The following is a 25519-nucleotide window of genomic DNA, read 5'->3' as shown; positions in this document are numbered from 1 at the left end:
CAAAAAATACATGAAAGGCGATTTAAATGCTGCTCTATTTTATTGAAGTATTTCTTCCGTACTTGTCGAGTCCCCCAACATTGTAATTGAATACAAATATTAAATGTAGTTAGTTTTCCTGAAAGCTGGAAGTTTATTTTATACTGATAATTAAATTTGTTTTGTTTTTGGAACTATGTATTATAAAATTATACATATACTCATAAACTGTCGAATATGTTTTTAAATTTTTAGTAACTCACGTAAGTGTGATTAGATCGAAGATTTCAAAAGTCATGAAAAAATAATTAAATTTACAATTAGATCTTTTTTTTTTTAGTGAATTGTAGTGAATTTTCTGGCATTTTTAATTCAAATAAAAGATCTTAAAACATATGAACAAATGTCTTAAGTTGATAGAAAGTAGTCCGGTATTTTAAATTCACAACAGGAGGTTTTGAAACACAAATGGCGGCCAAATTATTTCGTTTTACTTGTTAATATACTTAGACCTGTACGGAATGTACATGGAATATAGTTGGAATATTGCTCTGAATTCCTACCAGAAAAGAGTGATATTCTAGTCGGACAGTAGTAGGAATCCACACGGAAAATAGACGAAAAATTTAAATTAGCAGGAATTTCTTAGTAGGAATACCAATATTCCTACCAGGATTATGCAAATTAGCAGGAATAATTTGGTAGGAAAATAAAATTTGTGCTAGAAAACCTAGTAGGAATTTTTCAAAATTCCACCCAGAAACACATTTATGGTAGGAATCTAAAAATATACAAAATGTAAGTGTATATTCACAAAGACACAACTGGGTCAATGATTAAGTTTGAATCTCAACACCAAAGAACAAAGGAAATTCCTAGAATACATTCATTTTTAAGAAAATGGACTTTTGAAACTGCAATATATGCAAGCTAGAAATTGTGTTATACATAACCATGAAGATTAGCCAAAATTATGCCTAAATGAAATTAAGAGTGAATTAATGAATGAAATTATACACTATTGTTGAATTAATTGATTAAAAAATAAATTTAGCGGGCAGATAAAAAATTCATTTTGAATGTTTAAGAATTACATTCAGTCTTCATAAGCCATATGTTCTTACATTTCTACATTGTAGTTGTGTGACCCTAGCTTGCAGCATTGTGTTCCAACACAACTTTTCATTCTTTTCCCCTCCAACTTTTGAATTTGTGAACTGGAACTTGCTTGGATTTAACATTGCAAAATGTGTGTCATTAGCAAACAAGAATCCAGTCCAATAAAACTAATAAGATCCAGGTAGAAAGATTTTCTGGTAAAAATCTATAAATTAATTCTGGTAGGAATCTTATACATGTAGTAAGAAAATATATAATCAAATCAGATTTTCAAAACAGAAAAAAAATCCATACAGACTTTATAAATTCCACCTAGGTAGTAGGATTTTGGTAGTAGGAAAATAAAAAGTTCCAGTCCGAATTTTGTTCATTTTCCATGTCCGCCTTCTTTCTACATGGAATCTTTGATTCTAGGTACAGTCCTACTTCATTCCCACTAGTGTCTGGGTACTACTACTTATTTCGTACGGGTATAATCTACAACTGAATACAGGTAGGACTAAACAATCGAAACAATTATACTCTGTCTCTAATTCTTATGCTTTTTAAGATATTAGACATAGTAACCTATGTTTTTATTTCTATCTATGACTATCATGGTAGTTGCTTTACTGTAATGTAATTCACAAACTATAATATTAACGTTCTAGGGATCAATCACGTTAATTTTGGTTTGGTCATGTCAGGGTATGAAGATTTGTAAATCAAGTTTACGCTAGACGACGTCAGAGGTTAAATAATTACAAAAGCTCAATATTTCAATTTAGGTCAAAGTATCCTGATTGGATTTTGAAACTAATTATATATTTCATTAACCTTAAATGAGCCCCTGTTGTATGTGTTAGAACTTAACAGAGTTATCTTAAACTTCACTATCTATTACATGTATACGTGTGCCATATCATTACAATGTCATAAATAAAAGTACTTGAATTGTTCTAATTGAGGACGAGGTCACACTGTGGTCTAACGTAAATTAATATGAATTTGGCTGCTTATACAATGTTTTAAAAGAACAAAGTCGCCACATTACACGGATGTATCATCTGAAGAATAGATGTGCAAATAACTTTGTATGATATGACAGAAAGAATATGCTTCATACAAATATTTTCTATGGAATTAAATGTAACATTTAATTTATACATTCAAATTTTGTAACAATTTATCAACAGTTAATCGTAGTATTCAAACATTTAAATCTTTAAGGTGGTACCTAACACTACAGGGAGATAAAATCAGCAGAACGTTTTAATGACGTTGTGTTTTTAAGGAAATATTAAGCTTCTCAATGATCAAAATTAGTGTTTGTCAAACTGCTATAATATAACCAGTGTAATTTTTCTGATTAAACGGTTGGTTTATTTTTTTTTATTTTTTTATATTTTTGTCAAAGGGTCAAGGTAAATACTTTGTCAAAATTTTAGGAAAATTGAACGAGCCAAATTAATTTTAGTTCAGGTGTTAGGTACCACCTTAATATTGTTAGCATTTTTTCGAATAAAAGAAAACAAAAAAAAGCGAACGAAAAATCTACAAACTTTATTGTATATTAATCATACTGTTTTGAATATTTCCAATATAAAATTGAAGCAGAATGCTGTATAATTTTTATCGTATTTTTTTGGGGGAATATATCAATCAATATACAGAAAAAAAGAAGATGTGGTATGAGTGCCAACGATAATCTCATATATATACCTGGCAGAAAAGAACATAGTTATTGTTATATTTTTAATGAAAAAGAAAAAATGACAACAAGCTTCAAGCAGAATTCAAGACGGAAAGTCCCTTATTAAATAGAAAAACCAGTTTTAGTGTGTAACCCCGATTTTGTTTTTTGTCCATCGATTTAAGAGTTTTGAACAGCAGTATACTACTGTTTCCTTTATTTATATATTATTTGTTTTAAGTGCTCTAATGCATATTACGAACAACGGCAAACTTGTCTTTCAACTTTACTGTCCTTCTCAAATCTTTGAAGTCACGCTTTTTGTAAATTCGACAAGTTATTTATTTTATGATAGCCTGCTGTCGTTTGTGTTCTTTGCAAATCTTGTCACATTTAACCATTCGAAAAAGATCTGGAATTATTATCATCAAACAAGCAGCAATCAATATTACTGTAGCACAGTAACCAATCACAGAAGACGAAATTCTAGAATCCTTGACAGATGTACGTTTTCTCCTATAGGAACTTAGGAGTGTTTTGTTGACCCTCATATTATCCAGTACCATTTCTCCAATAAATGAGTTGTTCAAGGGTTTAGGTACACGGTTACAACAGCTTGAACTACAAAGCACACCATCAGTATGATCTGGAAAAAATATATTCCCATAGAAAAAAGTTATGGTTTCGTTTAAAGAATATATCATACATGTATATCATTGTATGTTCGAAACTGCTGTGGTTGCTTCATAAGGGACAGAACGTGCTTATTGGTGCGACGCATCTGATCATTTTTGTTTTACTTAAATGTTTCTATTATCTTGATAATCATGTGTTGGATATTTGACATTTTAGTTTTGACATTTGAAACATCTTGGTTTATTAACTTTTGATGGTAAGCCTGTTAGTTATATATGACACGATTTTTTTTGTCAATCACGTCAAGTAGTACAAAGGAAAATTGGTTACGAAAGAATAGAAATAGATACTTAAAGCGTTTCCATAGTCTTGAATTTGAAAAGAAAGGTGCATATCATTTTACAGAAATGTAGAGTTGATTGATTGTTGGCTTTTTTGTAGCTGTCATTTTTATAAGTGTAGGAAGTCGGAGTTTCCGGAAAAAAACACCGATAAAAATCTAAACATCAAAGATAATTAATATTGGGGTCGAACGCATATGGGACGTTCGGTACTCGAAATTCAATTAGAAATTACAAGCACAAGTTATACGAATGTTTTAAGGACTTTTAATCCAGAAAAGTGCTTCATACGCATGTGATGTCTATAGAGTTTTTTTTTCTCATTAAATAACTATAATTCATAGTATTATGATGTTTGATGATGTAATTTCTGGTGTTCCCATACCTGTTTCTCCTATTTTCAGTGTCGTTACTTTTTCTGTTGCTGAAATTGATATTTCGTCTGTCCTTTTCATGGTTAAGTCTTCCGGTGTTTGAAACGTTATTCCTTCTGTGAGAGCTAGTATCCTTGTTGTTTCTTCTGTTTGCAGTGTCGGCAATACATCTATAGGTTCCATGGTTATCTTCTCAGTTGTTTTAATTGTTTCATTTTCTGTTTGCATCGCTGATGTGATTGTTGAAGTCATTTGAGGGTCTGTTGGAAAACCTTAAAACGAGTATGTTTAAGGGTGTTTACTCTGTTTTATAATCACACGCTGTTTAAAAGACTGTTATAAATTATTAGTATATAGATAAATTTCTACATGTCTTTCTAACTATGTTTCTATGAAACCATGTGAAAAGTAAAATCACAAAAATACTGAACTTAGAGGAAAATCAATTCGGAAAGTCCATAATCACATGGCAAAATCAAATCAAAACACATAAAAAACGAATGGACAAGAACTGTCATATTCTTGACTTTTTCAAATGTAGAAAATGGTGGGTTAAACTATGTTTTATAAAACTAACCCTCTCACTTTGAAGACAACCTCATCAAATTCCGTTATATTTACAATGATGCCTTAACTAAACAGACACAATAATTAAATAGTCAAAATATGGGTACTGCAGCAATCATCGTGTAACAATTTTTAAAGGAACAATTTAACAGAACACAAAAACATCTATCTACAAACATATTCATTGATTTGCGTGTCTGACGTCAGAATATTTTATACGTCACATATATTTGTCGTTCAATCTACATACAAAAAAATTTAAAATGTCACATAGGCAATGTTAGCATACAGGGTGGAAAAATCAGAATTATGTAAGAATAAATTTCAGAAATAGAACGAGATAAAAAATAGTCCAAAAGTTATATAGAATTTTGAAGAATCCACAAATAGTTAATTCAACTACGCGATTGAATGATTTTCACATTTGTGGTTCAACGTTTTTTGTAATTCATAATAGAAATATATCATCATAATGACATAGCATAGAATAGTATCCCACTGGGTCGATGCCACTGCTGGTAGACGTTTCGTCCCCGAGAGTATCACCAGCCCAGTAGTCAACATTTCGGTGTTGACATGAATATCAATAATATGGTCATTTTTAGAAATTTCCTGTTTACAAAACTTTGAAATTTTCGAAAAACTAAGGATTTTCTTATCCCAGGCATTGATTACCTTAGTCGTATTTGGCACAACTGTTTGCAATTGTGGATCCTCAATGTTCTTCAACTTTGTACTTGTTCGGTTTTATTAATATTTTGATATGAGCGTCACTAATGAGTCTTATGTAGACGAAACGCGCCTGGCGTACTAAATCATAATCCTGTTACCTTTGATAACTATAATCATACTAACAGGATCTTTTTAAGTACAGAGTCACGTTATAAGAACCAATGAAATACAAAAAGTCGCATATACAAAACACACCACCAATAAACGACACCGCTGTCACAACGTGTTGACATCTTGTCAACTCTTCATAGAAGGTCAACCTCTCGTCATGTATAAAAATACGATACAAAATATATTTGGTTAAAAATACTCATTTTGTTCTTATTGAATACGCAATTAAACATCTAGAGATTTTCGTTAAATAAATTGGGTAAATTTAAACAAAAACATATCCTCGAAATGAACTAATAGACCTACAAATATTCCTTTTTAACAGCATATTTCTACAAAATGGGTAGGATTTTTTAACAGCATATTTCTACAAAATGGGTAGGACTTTTACAGGATACATTAAATTATTAACTAGAACTGATTCAATTAAATCAAAATATGAACCTTTGTTTATTATTTTATATCCAAAATGATTTGAAGTCTATAAAAAAAATCTTTACCTTATTTTTGGCAAATTTTTTGGCAGATAAGCGACATAGTTTCAGAGAAGATACATAGTTTAAATATCATGAGGTTCCATGAAAATTTTTGGCAGCATTTAGTAAAAATTCATGTCTTTTGTCAAACATTCCAAAAACTATTTATCATGTAGTTTTTGATGTTTTTTTAAATTACAATTTACAAACTGTCACAGACCTATGCGAGAATTGTTTTCAATCATGATTAATTTAATCGCTTCGAAACCCACTGTCAGACATTTACTGATATTATAGTAGTGTGTTGTGCAACTAGACTTCGTTTTCCTTTTTACACATTTTTATTTAATAACTTAGAAATATGTTTCATTGTTACGACGAACTTTTCTGTATTTGATGCATTCATGTCATGATTCTTTAGCTTAATTGACTATGTATCATAGCGTTAATATATTTTAGAACATACAATTTTCAATAAGGCTGGTATGTGAGGTCTGCATTTCATTCCTTTGTCTTATGGTGACTGCAATAAAAACAAGATACATACATAATTGTATTGACCTTCAAAGGGACACTAGTCATCTTTTATATGGTAACTAGTAATCTTTTATAGGATTTTACATGATTCCATGAAGAAATATTAAAATCATAACATGCTCATCTTTAAACGTTTTGTATTATACTATCAAACAATATACGAAAAGATCAAAACATGTGTCATGCCAATATCTGATTTCAAAATAAATATGTTTCTTAACGATGCAAAGACCCTATGATCATCTCTAATGACCTTACAACATTACAGAACTTATAACTCTTCCCTGAATAATTGTGTTTGAAGGTTCGGTAAGCTTGTAAGATGACTGACAACATTGTTGTGCTTTGTATGAAATATTAAAAGATTGAATGTGATATACCTGAACATATAAGATGTTCACCCGTTGATTTATACTGACGAGTGATGTTCTTGTGCCGAGGATATAATTTGTTAATTTTTCATTGTGTACTAGTTTGAAAGTATTATACATCATATTGAACATCACATAAACCATTTGTGTCAGTACTGTTTTTACATCGAGTCTGTAAAATTCACTTGTGGATGCAGTTCTAACTTAAAAATTGCTATGGTGATTGACATAATGTTTGTTTCTTATTTATTTAAACCATGCTTTACATATAATTGTTTAAAGTTACGACTCATGTCTCAGTAAATCGAGATTGAATATGGTATTTTTACAGTCTACGTATAAACATTAAAAATATGGAAAACGCTTACAAAGTCAATAAACACCATATGAAAAAAATAACACAATATTTTACATCAATGCATCAATATCCTAATGAGTTGAGTTCGACAAAAATAAAAGATTGAATGAGAAGAAAATTAGATTTTTCACACAACAAATAGTGAACCTCTTAAAATTGTCCTTGATGTTTTTCTTCATGGCTGCAATTGTTACATATTAACATTTGAACACAACGATTCGTTATTTTTCATTAGCTTGCATATATTGAACAGCGGTATACTACTGTTTAGTTATACTATTCAACAACGATTTTCCGCTCGTGTATATCTACAGACACGTTTTGATAGCATTTCTATTAAAAGTTTTTATTGACAGAGTGCTTTATATTTCAAGGAAAAGCTAACCTTGTAGCTATACTACCATAAATGCAGTAATCTTGAGTGTTCTGATTTTCTTTTGGTTGTGTGTTTAACCTTATAAACTATATTAAAAAAAGCAGTAAACGTTACCCGTATGTCCTGCGGTTTTTACAAATGTTGTAGTAAACATGGTTGATGTTACAATGCGCACGTCCTCTGGGAATTCAAACATTGACTTCTCATAAAGTTGGCAGGTAGACTTTGTTCTATAGAAAACGGCAGCAAATGCCATTTTTCTACTTTTCATCTCCTGTTCACACTCAGTGATGTCTATGAAATAGCGAGGAATTATTTTATAGCTAAATATATCTAATGTATTTATTTCTATGTCCATGTCTTGATAGCGAGTGGAATCGATATTAACTGAAAGAGAAAATGATTACCCTATAAATATATCAGCAAATTACTGATATACATGGTTTTTGATGTGTTTTTAATATATTGGTCCCAAAGTGGAATGTAGAGAATAAGATAATTATCATAGATGCATAGAATTTACATACTCAGTAATGACACAATTAGACTGAAAAAAAGCCCATGGTTTAAAGTATATACTATATTTGTATGAGAAATAAATACATCTAACTCATAATGTCTTGAATAATTTTTCCAACAGCACTATTAACCTAATTGTCGTCACATCTTAAAAAATATATGAATTTTTGCTGATTGTTTAGTAAAGTAAAGTTAATTACTTTAAGGCAAACAAAGTCAAGGAGAGTATCTCTATCAGAGTTGTTTTTCACATTAAATTAAAAAATGCATTTCATCTTCAACACAGCCAGAGGGGCATTTTTTGTCAAATCTTTCATTTAGAGAAATATTTGAAAAGTTCTTAACCAAAAAGAGATAATTTTCATACCCAAATATTTGTTTAAATTTGAAATAATTAAACAATTTTTCATCAGAAGTATTTTTTGGCTTATATACCATTTGTTAATGTTTTTAGTATGAATTCATTTGTTAGACATATTCAAACATGTATATTGTTCAAAATGATTTACTTCTTCTTGAATTACAAAAACTTCTTATAATTTCTAAACAAATCAGAACCAATGCAAGAAGTTAGGTTAGATTTGTATAGCTCTTGGCCGCATTGATACGCGTCTTTCAACAGACTGAATTCAGTCTGAAGACTTTCATAATCTTTATTAGGATTGAACAATTGACTATACAATATCATAATGTAGGGGTAATGCCCTAGGTCAGATAATATAGCAAAATTTACACCTATTTTGTGTAGACCAAGTATAAAATTTGAGAAATTGAGATGAAGTTTCCAAACTGAAGATTTTTATAAATATTTTCAATATCAAAAAAGGAGAATTTTAATTTATTACAAGAAAGATTATTTGCTCAATCTTATGTCAAAGTCTGTTTCAACACCATATTGCAGCTTGCAACTTCAACAAATTAGAATGTTCATAGAATAAGAGGTGTTTAAGATAGTGCTCAGCCGATTTGTACTGTGTCGATTGATGCTTCTGATATTTTAAGATCTGACCTATGTACAACACTATATCATTAATTATTGCCTCTATCGTATCGTTGAACCAAAATTTTAATGGTCTTTTGTTTTATATTCATCTCAGATGTAAATTGGGTAAATTTTCTTTAAAAATGTTTATACATAGGGCATGCCATAATAGCAGGTTTTTAAAATATCTATTAACACGAAAGAGTAATATTCAGTATGGATCGATTACCCTTGTAAATCAATATTATAATACGAAACGTTGGTTTCGATTCCTAAAATCGTACTATAACCCAGTCAGCGGTTGCCAAATTCAATGTTTTGACAGTCTGTTACTATCTAAGTAATATCTTTATGCAATTAAATGCAGGTTACACGTTAGCATTATCTTGTACTACGATGGGTGGTTAGATCCTATCTACGAATATAGTGTTGTTTGAATGAAAACTATAGAGTTACAGTTAAATACAGCCTATCAATCAAAAGATACGTACTAAAACCATATTACTTTATCATGGAAATCATTTTTTTTTAAATTCATTTTTCTTTCCAAACTTTCAAAAATCGATCTAAATGCTGCAGCTCAAAAATCTCCTCAGTACATAGTTTTTTAAGCATTTTATTTATAAATGTTACTTTTCTTCCTTTTCATATTTTGAATTTTGAATTTAAAAAAAATGTACTTCCTTAATTTAATGTTTGGCGGAGGTAAACTTGTCTAATTACTTTGGAGGCTCCTGTATCATTCTCATTAGGAAATGTTAACACCATAAATGCTTGATCGCTGACCCAATTACTGATAGGCTAAAACGCACAAATGATTCCATAACATTTGTAAGAGTTGCATGTCTACCGTACCCTAGGTCTGTGCCCTTTTAAAAAAATAATTGCCTTGCACGTGACGACTTTATTATTGAATCAGCATGTTTAATATCAAATATATATTTATAACATACAATAAGTGTCGTGTTTAAAAAAACATAAAGATCAAACGAAAACAAAATGTGTCTCATTGAATATTTTGGATGGAAACTATGTGGGGGAGGGTTGAGATCTCACAAACATGTTTAACCCTGCCGCATTTTTGCGCCTGTCCCAAGTCAGGAGCCTCTGGCCTTTGTTAGTCTTGTATTATTTTAATTTTAGTTTCTTGTGTACAATTTGGAAATTAGTATGGCGTTCATTATCACTGGACTAGTATATATTTGTTTAGGGGCCAGCTGAAGGACGCCTCCGGGTGCGGGAATTTCTCGCTACATTGAAGACCTGTTGGTGACCCTCTGCTGTTGTTTTTTATTTGGTCGGGTTGTTGTCTCTTTGACACATTTCCCATTTCCATTCTCAATTTTATTGCTTTAATTAACATACCATGCAATGGAAATTCACAAAGATATTCATGTTGTTGGTCACATGGTACAGCAATAAGTGATTCTGATGCAGTTGTTGCAGCAACATTCAATAGAATACACTCTGTACCTCCATTTATGTAAAATAATGGGAACAGGTCAGCAGAAGTGACACATTTACCATCATCCACCATTAAATAGGAAGTTCCGTTATATAGATATCCTATCCAAAGATGCTTGTCTGCAGGCCTAAAATGAAAATATTACTGTTATATATTGCTTTCTAAATTTTCCTTTAAACATTAAAAACCGTGAAACCACAAAAACCAAAACGAAAACAAAAAAAGGTATTCAAATAAAAGCATTACGCTCCATATTCTGTATTCAACAATAAGTTACGCTATAATGTCAGAAACTGCAATTTATTCCTAAGTTTAAACAACAAACACATCTACTATATTATTTAGTATATGTCTTAGACTTAAGCTTAACGTGATTTTGTCTTTGAACAGGTAGGTATATATTTATATACAATAAAAATGCATGACTAAACTATTTTTTCCCCTTTCTGAGCATTTTTTTTAGCAACGTAATAATATTTATTCTTCAAATCATGCTTGTTACAAATTTCATCAAGAGTCAAAGCTACTTTATATTTACCCTGTTACACTACACTGATTATCCAGGGAAAAAACAGCTGATCCAACTTATTAACTTATAAACGATAATATAAAGGATGTATAATTGTCCTATACAGAAACTTGGCAATGGTAAAAATGCTTTTTAATTGACAATAACATCGGACATCTTGATTTATATGTATCTACTTTTTTTTTTTATTAAATTCGTTTTCAAAAATACTAAAGACATCAACAGTTTTTGTTTTCTGCTCGGATGTATAATATGACTATCTGAGCATTATTACCTATCGCTTTGATTTTGACCAATTGAACAACAAAAGGTACCTACTAAATGAAATCACAAAAGTACACAAAATGCTGTTATTTATTGAAAAAACTGAAAGTCCTGAAAATCATATGACAAGTGTGGTAGTCATCCATAGTAAATTGCAACAGTCATAAACTTCGTAATGCACAAAGATAAGGTCTATAGTCTATGACTTTGACGAAAAATAGCACGAAAACAGGTAAAATTAAAGGGACACAGAACAGATAGAAAATTGTATACCTGCCAGATATAAATATGATGTATTAGGCCAACTAAAATTAATCAGTAGATTTTCATCCAAATTTTTGAAAAAAATGGGGCGGGTGGGAGGATTTTATTTTTTAAATTTTATTTCATATGAAACCTTCTTGTCACGTGTTATTCATATATGCAAGTGTAATAATAAGCTTATATCATGTAAATCCATAAGGTATCGTGTGTAAGACAATAACAATCAAAACCAATGAGTAACCAAAGACTCATGAAACCAAAAGACATTTACATCAACAGTTACAAATAATAAGTAGGAAACAACAACTCCACTAAAAACCAGGTGTGAAATCAGGTGCTCTGGGAGGGTAAGCATTTCCTGCACTGTATACGGCACCCGTCATGTTATTTCTTTGTTCAGTTCGGTAATGACGGAAAGTTGTTATGACTGAGGAAAAATATCACTGAAATATGATTTCTGACACACTTTTGTAATGATGGCCAATCAGCTCATGATGGCGACCATAAAATTGCTTGAGCGATGACCTTAATTTGATTGATTCTTAAGTTAGTCCTGTCTTATCAACTTTTGAGAAAGCAGCATTCCTCGTTCAACAAAATCAATGTACGTTGAGCTTAAGCTCTAAAGTAATGTATCAATTGAGACACATGTACTCCATATGCTGGTGCCGCTTTTTCAAATTCGTAAATATATATCTCTGATTTATAGCAACCACTATTCTACATGTAATTGCCGCTTTAGAAACCTATTTTATAGTAAACATCAGAAATGTGGAGAAATGCTCTCTCCAGTTGGACTACCTACATTAAGTGTATTTTGCTTTCTAAGCAATGTTTTGTTGTTCTTATAAAATGAAGCAAGTGCATTGGTATGCAACACGAGTACGATAAGTACAGAATAAAATGAAAACTCAAACAGTGTTGAAATAATAGGGTTGGTCCTTTTGAATATGCAAGATGCAAATATAATTAATACAATGTAGAACATAAAGTTGTTTAATGACTCTTTCGTGGGTATTGGCACAGAGGATGTTTGCTGTTTTTCTACAAAATAATCGAAAGGCATGGCTAAAGTTAAATCTAAGAGTTTGCTTGAAATTAATAACTTAAAAATGCGTATGTTTGTTGATTTTCTGAACTCAATATACGGTCTGACACCAATCTAAAAAGTTCATGTTTATGTCAAATTCTTTATTCCAGTCAAATGTGTTCCACGATTTTTACGCTTTTGGGTTTCATTCACAGCCCAAATTTTTTGACACAAAGTCATTGTATAAATAAAACAAATCCAAGGTGTTTTACTCACAAACATTTGTGTCATTTCTGACATACGGCGATTTGCGTTCTTGGACACAGCGTATTACTCGTAACTCGAATATTTCACGCCCTTCTCGAAATCAATCTCTATTCTCGGTAAATGATGTTGTCATCATAGATCAGCAGAATATATCGACTTAATCATTCAGTAAGAATACTCTAAGAAATACGATAACCGAAATTTGAAACAGGAAGTTTAACATGAAACGAAATTATCGACGGTTACCGGTAACGGAAATGAACGAAATCCGGAAATCGTAATTTTTTTTAAAATAAAAAAAATCGGGGCGGGAAGATTTCAGAGGGGCGGGCGGGGATGAAAATCTATCAATTAATTTTAATTGGCCTTACTACAAATTAGTACAAATATTTTTTATAACATAGGTCTCTACATGTAGGTCATTAATTATCGGAGAACTATACTAATTCATGATGCTTAATAATAACAAAAGTCATTTGAAGACATCATTAAGGTATTACACAGAAGTACTGATATTATAGGAAGAAGTTGATCAAAGGTTTGAGTGCATTTTTATATCAAAAGTTGAGTTCAAGAGTAGTTAGATTTAGCAAGGAGATTATTACACTGCACGTTAAAGACGGTTCCGATAGAAAGATTTTTACGAAAATTTGCGTAACTTAAATAAAATGTATGACGATGAAAGCGTTGAACACTACACCGTATTATTAGGAGACTTTAATTGTACTTTAGACCAAAAAAATAGACAGAATGCCATCACATCAAAATAATGACATCGGTACAATTGAATTAAAAAATCTTTTATTGAGATATGAATTAGATAATGTATGGAGATCTCGATTTCGAGATACAAAACGTTATACGTTTCAGAGAGCAAACTCGGAGTCTCGTTTTGATTTTATTTTCTGCAGCAATCTTTGAATAGTAAAATGTTTAACACTCGTATATCTCATTTCCCATTTAGTGATCACGAAAAAGTTACATAAAAAATTAAGCTAGATGATATAGAAAGAGGACCCGGTATGTGGTTTATGAATTTATTGCGAACCCTATCTTAGTTTTCCATAGATTCACCTGCAAGTTACCTGTCCATTTAAACTTTTGTAAGTCCTATTGCCCCATCTAACAAATACAACAGGTATTGTTCTCTGTGTAGTTTATTCACTGGGACCTTTAAATTTCTTCTAGGAGAAATATATCACTCATTGATTAATTTACCTGACCAAAAAATTATCTTCTTTTTTATTGAAATACTTCTAATAACTCACATAAACTGTATGCAATATTGTATTTATTCAATATTATCATTAATATATTTTCAATCTGTTCAATATAAAATCTGGTTTAATACTAAAAAGTTTATTTCAGACACATTTTTTAGTATTTTCCAATGAATTTACATGTTTTTGTTGTTGTTCATTTATAGACTTATGTTTATGAAGACCTTAATTTAAAAATAATAATATTCAATTTTTTTTTATCAAACACACAAAAATATTGAATATTTGATCAGAAATCAACTTTTAATTTTTGAATCAGTATTACAAATGTAATATTGAACACATTAAAAACGAGTTACTCCAGGTATCGAATAAATACAACACCACATGCAGTTTTGTGAGTCCTTACTTAGTATTGGCATAAGTATTTTTTTTTCATTGACAGTTCAATTTTTTACTCAGGTAGATTAATCAATGAGTGATATATTTCTCCTAGAAGAAATTTAAAGGTCCCAGTGAATAAACTACACAGAGAACAATACCTGTTGTATTTGTTAGATGGGACAATAGAACTGCCAAAAGTTTAAATGGACAGGTAACTTGCAGGTGAATCTATGGAAAACTACGATAGGGTTCGCAATAAATACAATTAATCTAAACAGTTTTCAAATGCGTTTAAAATCTTTTGGGAAAGATGGAAAAATAGTAAAGACAAATATAATGATATACAAGAATAGTGGGACATTACCAAAAGTAAAATAAAATTTCTAACAATTGATGTTAGTAAAACACTAAATCGAGTATATAATAACAATCACATTGAAAAACTTGAAAAACGACTTGAAGCATTAAAATAAGTAGAGGAAAAAACAAGTATCACCATTCTAGAATAACCGAAATCAGTGGCGTAGCTAGGTCGTTTTTACGTGTACGCCCAAACCTCGGTGAGGGGTTCAACTTCTGATGGTCCCAAGCGGGTCTATTTCATAGCATTCAACCCAGGAATTTTAACGAATTATTGAGAAATAAATATCATTCCTATCATTAAAAACGTTGTTAAGGCGCAATATGAGAGATCATTAAGGGTTTTGCAATAGCTGAATCCGGCGGTTATCAGTTCTTTACAGCATTTAAAAAAAAATTCTTTCGATAATCTTTCTTGAGCTGTAATGGTGCTTACTTTTGCCAAAGTTTCATGACAATCAACAATATCAATTAAGGTTTAAAAAAAATTCATGTAACAAAAAACACAGACAGTTTGTTCTGTCAATATACTACTGATTTTTTTTTGCTTCAGACATTAATGATAAAAAAGAATCTGCCCAAACTTTGATAAAATTCGATCTGTAAAATTCGGGAAAAGCAAACATATAATTTTATCATATGCTCTGGATACTCTTCTGTTAAAAAAAAACAGTTTCTGTCCAACTATCGTATAATTTCACGAAGATTTGACAAAGTTATTGATACTACCAAGTATTTGAATTTTTTAACAGCATACTGAACCTTATTATTTACGTCGCCAACGAAATTTAGGATTTCTGTCTTTCTTTTGCAACTCAAATGTCACAGACTCGGAAAAAAAAATGCAAGACACATATTGAGTCTAAGCAGATAATAAAAGTAAAGGAAACTTAGTAGAATTCGCAGTAGATTCAGACTTTGACGGACAATGTACAAATATATTAAACTTGATACCATTTGGTTAAAAAAGGTAAATTTCGTCACTTTTATTCGCCATTACTATTACATTACTGAAAGGAGAATTGCCAGGCTAATGTGCTTTTAACCAGAACTTTTTATTTTCTTTAGATATTATTTTTATTTTATCAAAATTCAAGTGTACGCCCGGGCGTTTTAACGTAAACGTAGCTACGCGCCTGGAAATTGAAAGCGAAATTAAGGATATTTATACAAATTTGACAGAATCTTCGAAAATTAGGGCAAAACTGAAATGGTCAGAGGAAGGTGCAAAATCTACGAAATATTTTAATTTAGAAAAGAAAAATGGCCGAAACAAGTTATTGAATAGTATAAAAACAAAAACGGGTCAGTTTATGAAATTGATTCGATATTAAAAGAACAAGTACAATTTTATTCCACTTTTTACTCCTGAAGGGTGGGACAAAGATAGCGGTGAAAAGCTTTGCCAATTTATTGAAAATAAGGTAAGTTCGGACGATAAGGAGATGCGTGATAGTAATATAAATATGGAAGAATTAGAAAAAGTGCTCAAAGATCTCAAGACCAACAAATCACTAGGTGAGGATGGCATTATATCTGAATTTTACATTTTGTATTGGGATATAATAAAAAAAAGATTTTTTTCACACTCCTTCAAGATATATTTGATAAAAATGCTGTAAGTCAATCACAACATAAAGGGTTTCTTACGTTATTACATAAGGGTGGTGAAAGAGAAAATATTAAAAACTGGAGACCTCTTACATTACTTAACACCGATTATAAAATCATAGCAAAACTTCTTGCAATGAGACTGAAAAAAGTCTTACCAAAAAATAATACATCCAGATCAAAAAGGATTTGTGAAAAGGAAGAAACATTAGTGATGCTTACAGATTAATTCAAGATATAATAGACTATATTAACAACGAAGACGAAGAGTGGAATAATAATATTTCTTGATCAACAAAAAGCCTTTGACAGATTTGAATGGGATTGGATGGATTTTGTATTATAAAAGTTTAATTTTTGGGGAAATTTAGACAATGGATCAAAATGTTACTCTATGATGCTATTACTTGTATAAAATCAAATGGACATGTTTCAACATATTATTCGATAACACGATCGGCCAGACAGGGCTGTCAATAGCACCCCTTATATACATTTTGCAAGCAGAACGAATGGCATGTACAATACGAGGAAACAAGGAAATTGAAGGGATTCAAATACCTGGTGAGGGGGTAAAAGTATAGAAACTAAATTATGCATGTTTGATGATGACACTCAGCTTTTTAACAAAAATGAGAAATCAGTAGAAAAATCTTTTGATGTCCTAACAGGGGCGTAGCTACCCGGAGGCACGACAGCACGTGCATCCACGTCGTTTTCACACAAAAAAAAAAAAAAAAAAAAAAAAAGATTATGACAAAATCGGAAGGTTATTTGTGTCTTTTTTCAAGTTTTTACTTTTGAATTTGTAATACTCAGTCTAAGATATGTAGTTTTGGAGCACATTTTACAGTGTACAGTTCATCAGTTTGGAATGAGATGTACCAATGATGAATCGGCATTAGAATTATCAGATCCCTTCGATATCGTTGAAAATATGCTGAGGCGATGTGGTTGACAGACTACCGGAGCCAATCACCCTGCAACCACGTCAAAACAGTATTGGAAAGTCTCATTATTTTTTTATTTCATAGACCATATGATAAGGCAACTGGAGAGTGGAGTCGCGTCAAGTTATCAGAAAATCGCTTCTTTGTGCTGTATCTGCTTCATCGTTTTGTAGGAAATATCACAAACGAACAAATCTCAATATTGTCTGAAACATACGAAACTGACCTAGCATGTAATTTTGACGAATTCAATTGGGAGGTCGCTCGATGCCGAACACTTACGCTGGTTTATATTATCTCGCGAGTGCTACCATGCCATGATGGCCCTGAGATCTATCAGTCACGGTACTACGTATGTAATTGAAAATAAATGTACGATCAATAATGAATAACGAAAGTTACATAGCATTACTGCATATTCATCGGGATTTCAGTGTGAATGTTGACAAAGTAATAGAGAAGTTTGTTTCTGCCCAGACCCGGAGAGCCGATTTTGGACAATTTTGAGTAAATTCTGTATTACAAATATGTGTTGTTTATGTATTACTATATTCAGAAGATTTATCAATAGTTTTACATTCATAAATGTTTATCTACATATAGCTCCTCTTTTAACCGTCCTAATAAAACCGAAAATAAAAAAATTCTGCATAATAGGGTCCCAAATTTTTTCGCATCGCTCCTCTCGGCGATAATTGCTTCCACATCGTTTCTTTCTAGCTACGCCCCTGCCTAACGCTATATGAAAAAGCTTCGGGATCGAAAATTAATTTTGGTAAAACCAAATTTTTTGGTAAAACCAAATTTTTATAGGATCTCTTAAAAGGAAAAAAAATAAACTTTAATACAATTAAATGGATTATAGGTAATGTAAAAATCCTCGAAATAAAACACGGATATGAAATTGATAATGATGCTATATATGGCAAAGTATAATAGAAAAGATTAAAAACTGTGTCCACGTTTGGAAAAGCAAGAAACTTTCATTTAGTAGTAAAACCTTAATAGTAAAAAAAATCATATTGCCCATGTGTAGTTATGAAATTGAAATTGAAAAATATTCAAAAGAAATAAACAATATTGTTTGGAATTTTATATTGGATGGGAAAGTTATCCAAATAGAAAGACAGGTTTGTTGTCTTGATATAACAAAGGGCGGAATGGGCATGATTAGTATAGACTTATTCATTAGAAGTAAGCAAATAAAGTCTTTTTATCGCATTCTTCATGAACCGTTAGAAAGATGGAATGCGATTGGCAAGTATTGGCTTCTACAATTTAACACAGTGATCAGTATTTTGATGTAAATGTTCAAATATTAAAGGACTAAATCTTAAAAATATTCCTTTATTTTATCAGAAATTGATAATGAAATTAATGAAAAAAACAAACATAGAATTGAAACTTTCTAATGAAATGGTTATATTTGACAGAAATGGGGAAAAAATTCAAACCTAAAGAATTAAAACTCAAATATATTCGAGACATGATTAATAAGAATATATATTCAAGATGTCAACTTTAATAGCAAGAATTTTATGGCCACGAAATTAATTGGAAAATAGTATGGAACAATTTGAAAAAAGTTAATATCAACAATAAAATGAAAGAATTTCAATGGAAATGCATTCACAATATCATTTATACGGAAAGTAGACTTAAAAAAATGCAATTGTCAAACGGAAAATGTCATATTTGCCAAACTGCTAATAATACTGAAAATTTGCAACATTTATTTTTCGATTGCAATACAACAAAATTAATCATTAGTAAAATCAAAGATATTTTCACATTATGGAATGTTCAATTAGATGATGAAAATTTAAAACATTTTATGATTTTGGGAGATATCAGTGGTCAATCGAACCAAACTTGTAAATCTCTTTTTTATTATGACAAAATGATCCTTGTGGGAAATAAGAAACAAAATCAAATATGATGGGATAAAAATGTCATCTACATATCTTTTGAATCTTTGGAAATCATACATGATAACACATCTGAAATCTGTACCCTGTTACTAATCGAATAATACATTAGACAAAGAGAAAATAAACACATTAATTAATTTTATTCTATAGAACATACATTGCAGGAGATAACAGTCACGATGTTGTGTGGTCTGTTTTTTTTTTATATCTCTTTAATTTTTATTGATTACGGTAATCCATGGTTTAGAGATGCACTCGATTATGGTATAATGTTATGTGAATCTGGTTTATAGGTGCACTCGTTTATGTTATAATTTTATATTATTTATTACTAGCATTAAATTCTGGAAATAAAGGCAACAGTAGTATACCGCTGTTCAAACTCATAAATCCATGGACAAAAACAAAATCGGGGTAACAAACTAAAACTGAGGGAAACTCATTAAATATAAGAGGAGAACAACGACACAACACTACAATGTAACACACACAGAAACGGACCAAGCATCAGACAAAATCCCACGAGAATAACAAATATAACATCAAAACCATATACATGAATTTGGGATAGACAAGTACCGTGACACGTCTTATTGCAATGTGAATTTACGCTCAAAAATAAGAGAAAACAAACGACGCAACGTTAAAATGTAACACACACAAAAACGAACTATAATATAACAATGGCCATATTCCTGACTTGGTACAGGAGATTTTTAAAGGAAAAAATGGTGGGTTGAACCTGGTTTTGTGGCATGCCAAACCTCTCTCTTTTATAGCCATGTGAAATATAACATTAAAATGACAACTCAATACCACAGGACTACAATATAAATAAATTGGAGACCACAATTGACAAAGAAACACACGAACTACAGCCAACAAAGGCAACAAGTTCAAAATTTTAATACACCAGAAGTGCATTTTGTCCACACAAGATCTACTTGTGAAGCCCAGATACAAAAGTTTGAAAGCCGAAACAAGCACAAAGTCGAACAGCATCGAGGACCAAAAGATCACAAAAGTTGTGCCAAAAACGGCCAGGGTTTTCTGTTAGTTACCAGAACATCCCTATCAGTTAGAATAATTTATGCTTTAGCAAACAGTAAATTTATAAAATTACTATACAAAAGATGTACATGATAAAACTGAAGTATTAACTAATTACAGGAAACAACTGAAATACATTACATAACCAAACATTTGCAACACAATATGTAGACACATCCGAATAAGTTTAAACCTCAACGCCAAGGAACGTCATATTTCAATTTGTAAAAAATGACAAAAAAATGACGTCATTTGAATTTGTAAAACAGATAATCAAAAAATGAAAAATGACGTCACATTTGAATGAATAAGATAGAATTAGGATTGATTTAAGATTATATTTGATCTAAATACTGATATTGCATTCAATAACAATGCACATTTCAATACTTATTAATAGCAAACTAAGGTAGCAAACTAAGGTAGAAAGATGTTCCTTTTTTCATTCATTGTCATATAAAAGAATATAGGTATTATAACATTTGTACTATTTTTTTCTGGTAATACAGTGTACTTTTTCAGCCTCCTGCTTCCCGGACAGTTGGTTTAAATGTAAACGGGAATCAACAGTTTGCATCCTGGGCAACTGAGGAAATTGTAAACAGGAAATATTTGGAATAAACAAGTATCAATTTTAAAATAAAAAGACGTTAAACAAACAGCGCGATAGAACGTATGTTTTTAATATACTTTATATTTGTATATCAAAACTAAAATCACCAAACAAAACAGGGGTCAATGATCATGATGATGTTAACTGCCTATTTCATTCATCAATGACTGTTAGCGAATGAAAATAACCTTAACATTATTAGTATTTAATATGTAAAATAATGGAAATAACAATTCATAAGTTTCATGCATCCCAGAAGCTTCAGCCACGCATAATTTGCCTTAATCAAGAACACACAAAGCTGAATGTTCGTTAGTTAAGGCAGTATAAAATTGAAGAGGTAAATGACCGACAAGAAATTAAGGATAAATGCCAAATCTAAATAAGATAAACTTTGCCCGACGGAGATGAAGACTGAGTTCTTTTGTAATTTCCAAATTTATAAAATGGTTGGTGGCCATTGTGTTGTTGTCTCTTTGACACATTCCCAATTTCCATTTTCAATTGTATAGATCTCTTAAAGTTGTATAAGCCTATAAAATTACAAACATACGTATACACAGCCGAGTATTCTGCGAAGACCAACGATAAATGAACTACAAATATGTCTTTCGAAATTGGGACGTGATATTCGATGCCCCGTTGAATAGGACTATGCTCTTTGAACGTAAGAAAACTTGTAACAACTCTGTTGAATGTTGATGACCTATTGCACAATAATTGCGCCCTCACCAAGCGACCCTATAATTCAATGGCATACTGAAATGTCATTACTTTGTCGTCTTTTTCGGCCCACATTGCAGAAACTTTCAATTGATTTGTTGTAGTTAACTTGTCTTCTTGAACTGGGGTGATTAATTACAATTTACGTTATGCAAACAGTAACATACCCATCATGCTGAAAATTAATCTTGTGACTGTTATTCTATCGTACATGGCAAGTTACTTAAACTTTTATGAGCCCATGAAAATATATGCGTGTGTAATATATAACACATCGAATCAGTATCTGATCATGAGTGCTGTAAACCAGACGACGATCATGTCTGTAATTGCCATTTCGATATAAGCTTCATTTGATTTGTGGAATAGTATAAAACTGAAAATTTTGGAATGAGAATTCAAATTTGTTTTTGTTTTTAAAGCTTTATCCGTTGATGGAATGAAGTCTTATTGTAAATTAGTTATATCATATATCCTTATTTCATATGAATTGTTATTCAGTTTTGAGCTATAATTTATCCATTCATTCGTATTAAGTTTTTAAATTTCAAATTTACCAGAGTTTCGCGTGTAGCATCTGCTTTACTTCATCTAAATGCTCCAGTAGTTTGTTTACTGACGATTCAGCGAACAGCTCAAAAAACTGATGACTGAAACAGTTTTGGGAAGCCTCTTGCCATGTTACTGGATGGTCTATAACATATACATCGACACTTGGACTAGTTCCAAAATAACCTGCAATGAAAACTTCATAAACTTTAAGAATGATGAACAAAAGCTTAGTTTCAACAATGCATACACATTTTTACATTATAAAAAAAAATTACTCTGAAACAGGATTCTGGTCTTGCTATTATTAACAAGGTATGTTCATGTATTGTAAGGAATTCAAGTTTTATTAAGGTATTTTGATGAATGATGAAATCAATTTCAGTATTGATCAACTCAAGCCTTATATCGATTCTGTTCGGTCACGTTTCAGATAATGTAAATAAGTTAAGCTAGCTTTAAAAACATGTTTAATCCTACACTTTCTACATAAGAAAACGCCTGTAGGAAGTCAAGAGTATGACAGCTGTTACACATTCGTTTGATGTGTTTGAGGTTTTGATTTTGCCATTTTATCAATGACTTTTCGTTTTGAATTTTCCTGGGAGTTCGGTATATGTTTTATTTGACTTTTTATTTATAATTAGTAACTGAATAGATCTTTAAAATGACAGCAAACAACGGCATTTAACACTAAGTCCCAGAACTTAGAAATCATTAATTGATATTAAAATTACAAAATTAGTAAACTGGGAAAATCATTTCCAAAATACTGATTAGTAGATAAGGTTTATCTAAACGACTAAATGCAAAAAAAAGCCTTTGTAATGTCACAACCTGTCGACTGAAGCATGTTGAACTTGACGCATTTGCATTGAAAGACTATTCAATTAACACATTTTGATGTAAAATAATACATGAGACAGGGCCTTATTTTAACAGCCCGCAATTACTTCTTTGTTTCTGACATGTTTATGCAAAACATATTTGATCTAAAGGCCTTGAAACCTTTGTAAACAAAATACTGACATTGACATACATAGATTCAAGGGAATGTTATTGATGATCAAATCTCATGTATCCGTTATGAACAAACAAATAAAAATATCAAAAATGCAAAACAAATTAAAGACGGGATTTATTATTTATGTCAAAAGACTGAATTTTCAACTTTGGACCCATTTGCATTTTATGATAATTTTTATTTAAATTGTACTGGCAAGAAACGATTGAACTATGTTATAGATATAAGTCGATGATAACAACATTTCAATAACGTTTAAAGGAAGAGTGATAAGAATTGATAAAGGTGGAATGGGAGTATAAATTAAAAATGATAGAATTTGTTCATACTTTCACCAAAACGTAGTATTTATTGTGATGAGTTCAAAAATATAATATACATGATAGGTCACCGAGAATGACATTTTGTATGAATTACACTGGACGAAATCATCATTATGTGATTAGACGCTAAACTAAATGATAGAAATGTAAAATAATATACGAGAAGATAGCTTTCCGAAAATGCCTTAAAACTACCAAAAAAGATAAGATTGCGTCACTGTACCCTTTTTTCCCCCGTCTAAAATATAAAAGAGCAAAATTTCATGTAGATTCATTCAGAAAATGCACTTTTTCAGAGTTACCACCTCTTAAAATGCCAATTTAAAATAAAACATTAAAATTCAAGCAAAAATTTAATTTAAACTTCTAAAAATATTAATATCTTTAATTTAAAATCTTATAAATTTATTCTTTATAATGAAAACTTACATTAGTTATTTGTATTTTCATCAAATTTTGCTAATTTGATCGAAATTCTTGACCTCAGATTCATTTATTTACAATTAAAGACACCAATACTACCTTATTTTTCCTAATTTACGGAATTACAAATTCTTTAAATTATTTACTCACCCAATACTGTAAACGGTAGGGTTGGTGCTGTATCTAAAAACAGAAAAAAAATATTAGTTAATTACAATATTTTATGTATATTTTTCTTGGATTATGTACATGCGGTTTGAAAGGGACTTGATATGTACCAGTCCTGTGTTCAAAAATTTATATACAACAAAAACAAACTAAAATAAACAGTTGTATCAATTCCATCTAAAATGCTTTTCTAAAGTCATTTTCTCAATTTGCGTCTTCGCCATTCTTAATATGATTTATAAGATGTTGAGATATAAGGCGTAGAGAGTAATTGAACGACACAAATAACCACTCAACATTCATAAAGAATCTTATGTTTTTTTTAAACTTATTTATTACCGTCTATATGAAATAAGTTTGTCAGGTTTCAATATATCTCTGTGTTTAAAAGTCCAACAGCCCTCATTTGATAAAAAAAAGAGTATAAATTCAGGTCATATGAAACCTCAAATAAAAAAAATGATGCATATGTTTTTATAACAAAATGGTTAGTTTTTATTATTAAACGTATGTACATATACTTATTTCTGAAGACATTTCTTTCATTTGGCCACATTCAGAAGAAGTTTACTTTTTTTAATTGCTTGCTTCCAGAAAGCAATTTGCCGACATATTTTCCATATGCAAAGTGACCTTAGCGTGAACCTTTTCGTAAAAATCCAGTGATCGCAATACGCATGGATCTGTCACGGAAATAAACTATTATCTGAATGTACATGTAAAACACTTGCACAATATCCATGCTTTTTTGTTGATTGCTTATAAGGTGACAATCGGAAAACTTCGAAGTCAAAACACGGCATTTAATGAGCTGCCGTATTTGTTAAATCATAACAGACGGAGAGGACAAAATGACGATTATACGATATATTTGTGTAAAAAATTATAAAATCGTGCACAGAAGACTTAATTTATAATATATACATGCATTGGTTCAAGAATTGAATAAACATTATTTTTCACCAGTCACTCGTTTCATATGACTCTAATATATAGATCTATTTTGCGCATGATTGTAACGGCTACAACAATTTTTCTTAATTAAATGTTCTTATTGTTGATTTGAAGTAATTCCTTCGAAGTTTTACGGACGCCTTAATAATTTGGAGACCGTTATGTAATATCTAGATTGTCGAATCACAAAATACAAATTATATCTGAAATTTAACATCCCCCGACGAATGTTACAAGTTCACCCTTACCCTTCCACAGAACCATCAT

General features: G+C 30.8%; 1 protein-coding gene across 1 annotated transcript; it reads right to left on the bottom strand.

The window, feature by feature from the left end:
- Positions 1-709: 709 nt before the first annotated feature.
- Positions 710-25519, bottom strand: LOC143043016 (uncharacterized). Its single transcript, XM_076215514.1, has 9 exons — positions 25501-25519; positions 24281-24313; positions 22369-22546; positions 10516-10742; positions 7764-8036; positions 6474-6530; positions 4133-4393; positions 3223-3416; positions 710-760 (listed from the first exon to the last, which is right to left on the bottom strand). The coding sequence occupies exons 1-9, from the start codon at positions 25517-25519 to the stop codon at positions 710-712; spliced, it is 1293 nt and encodes a 430-aa protein (XP_076071629.1).

Source organism: Mytilus galloprovincialis, chromosome 8 (genome assembly GCF_965363235.1).
Source record: "Mytilus galloprovincialis chromosome 8, xbMytGall1.hap1.1, whole genome shotgun sequence".
Classification (NCBI taxonomy): Eukaryota; Metazoa; Mollusca; class Bivalvia; order Mytilida; family Mytilidae; genus Mytilus; species Mytilus galloprovincialis.
The sequence above is the reverse complement of the archived record's forward strand: the minus strand, read 5'-3'. Positions and strand labels throughout refer to the sequence as shown.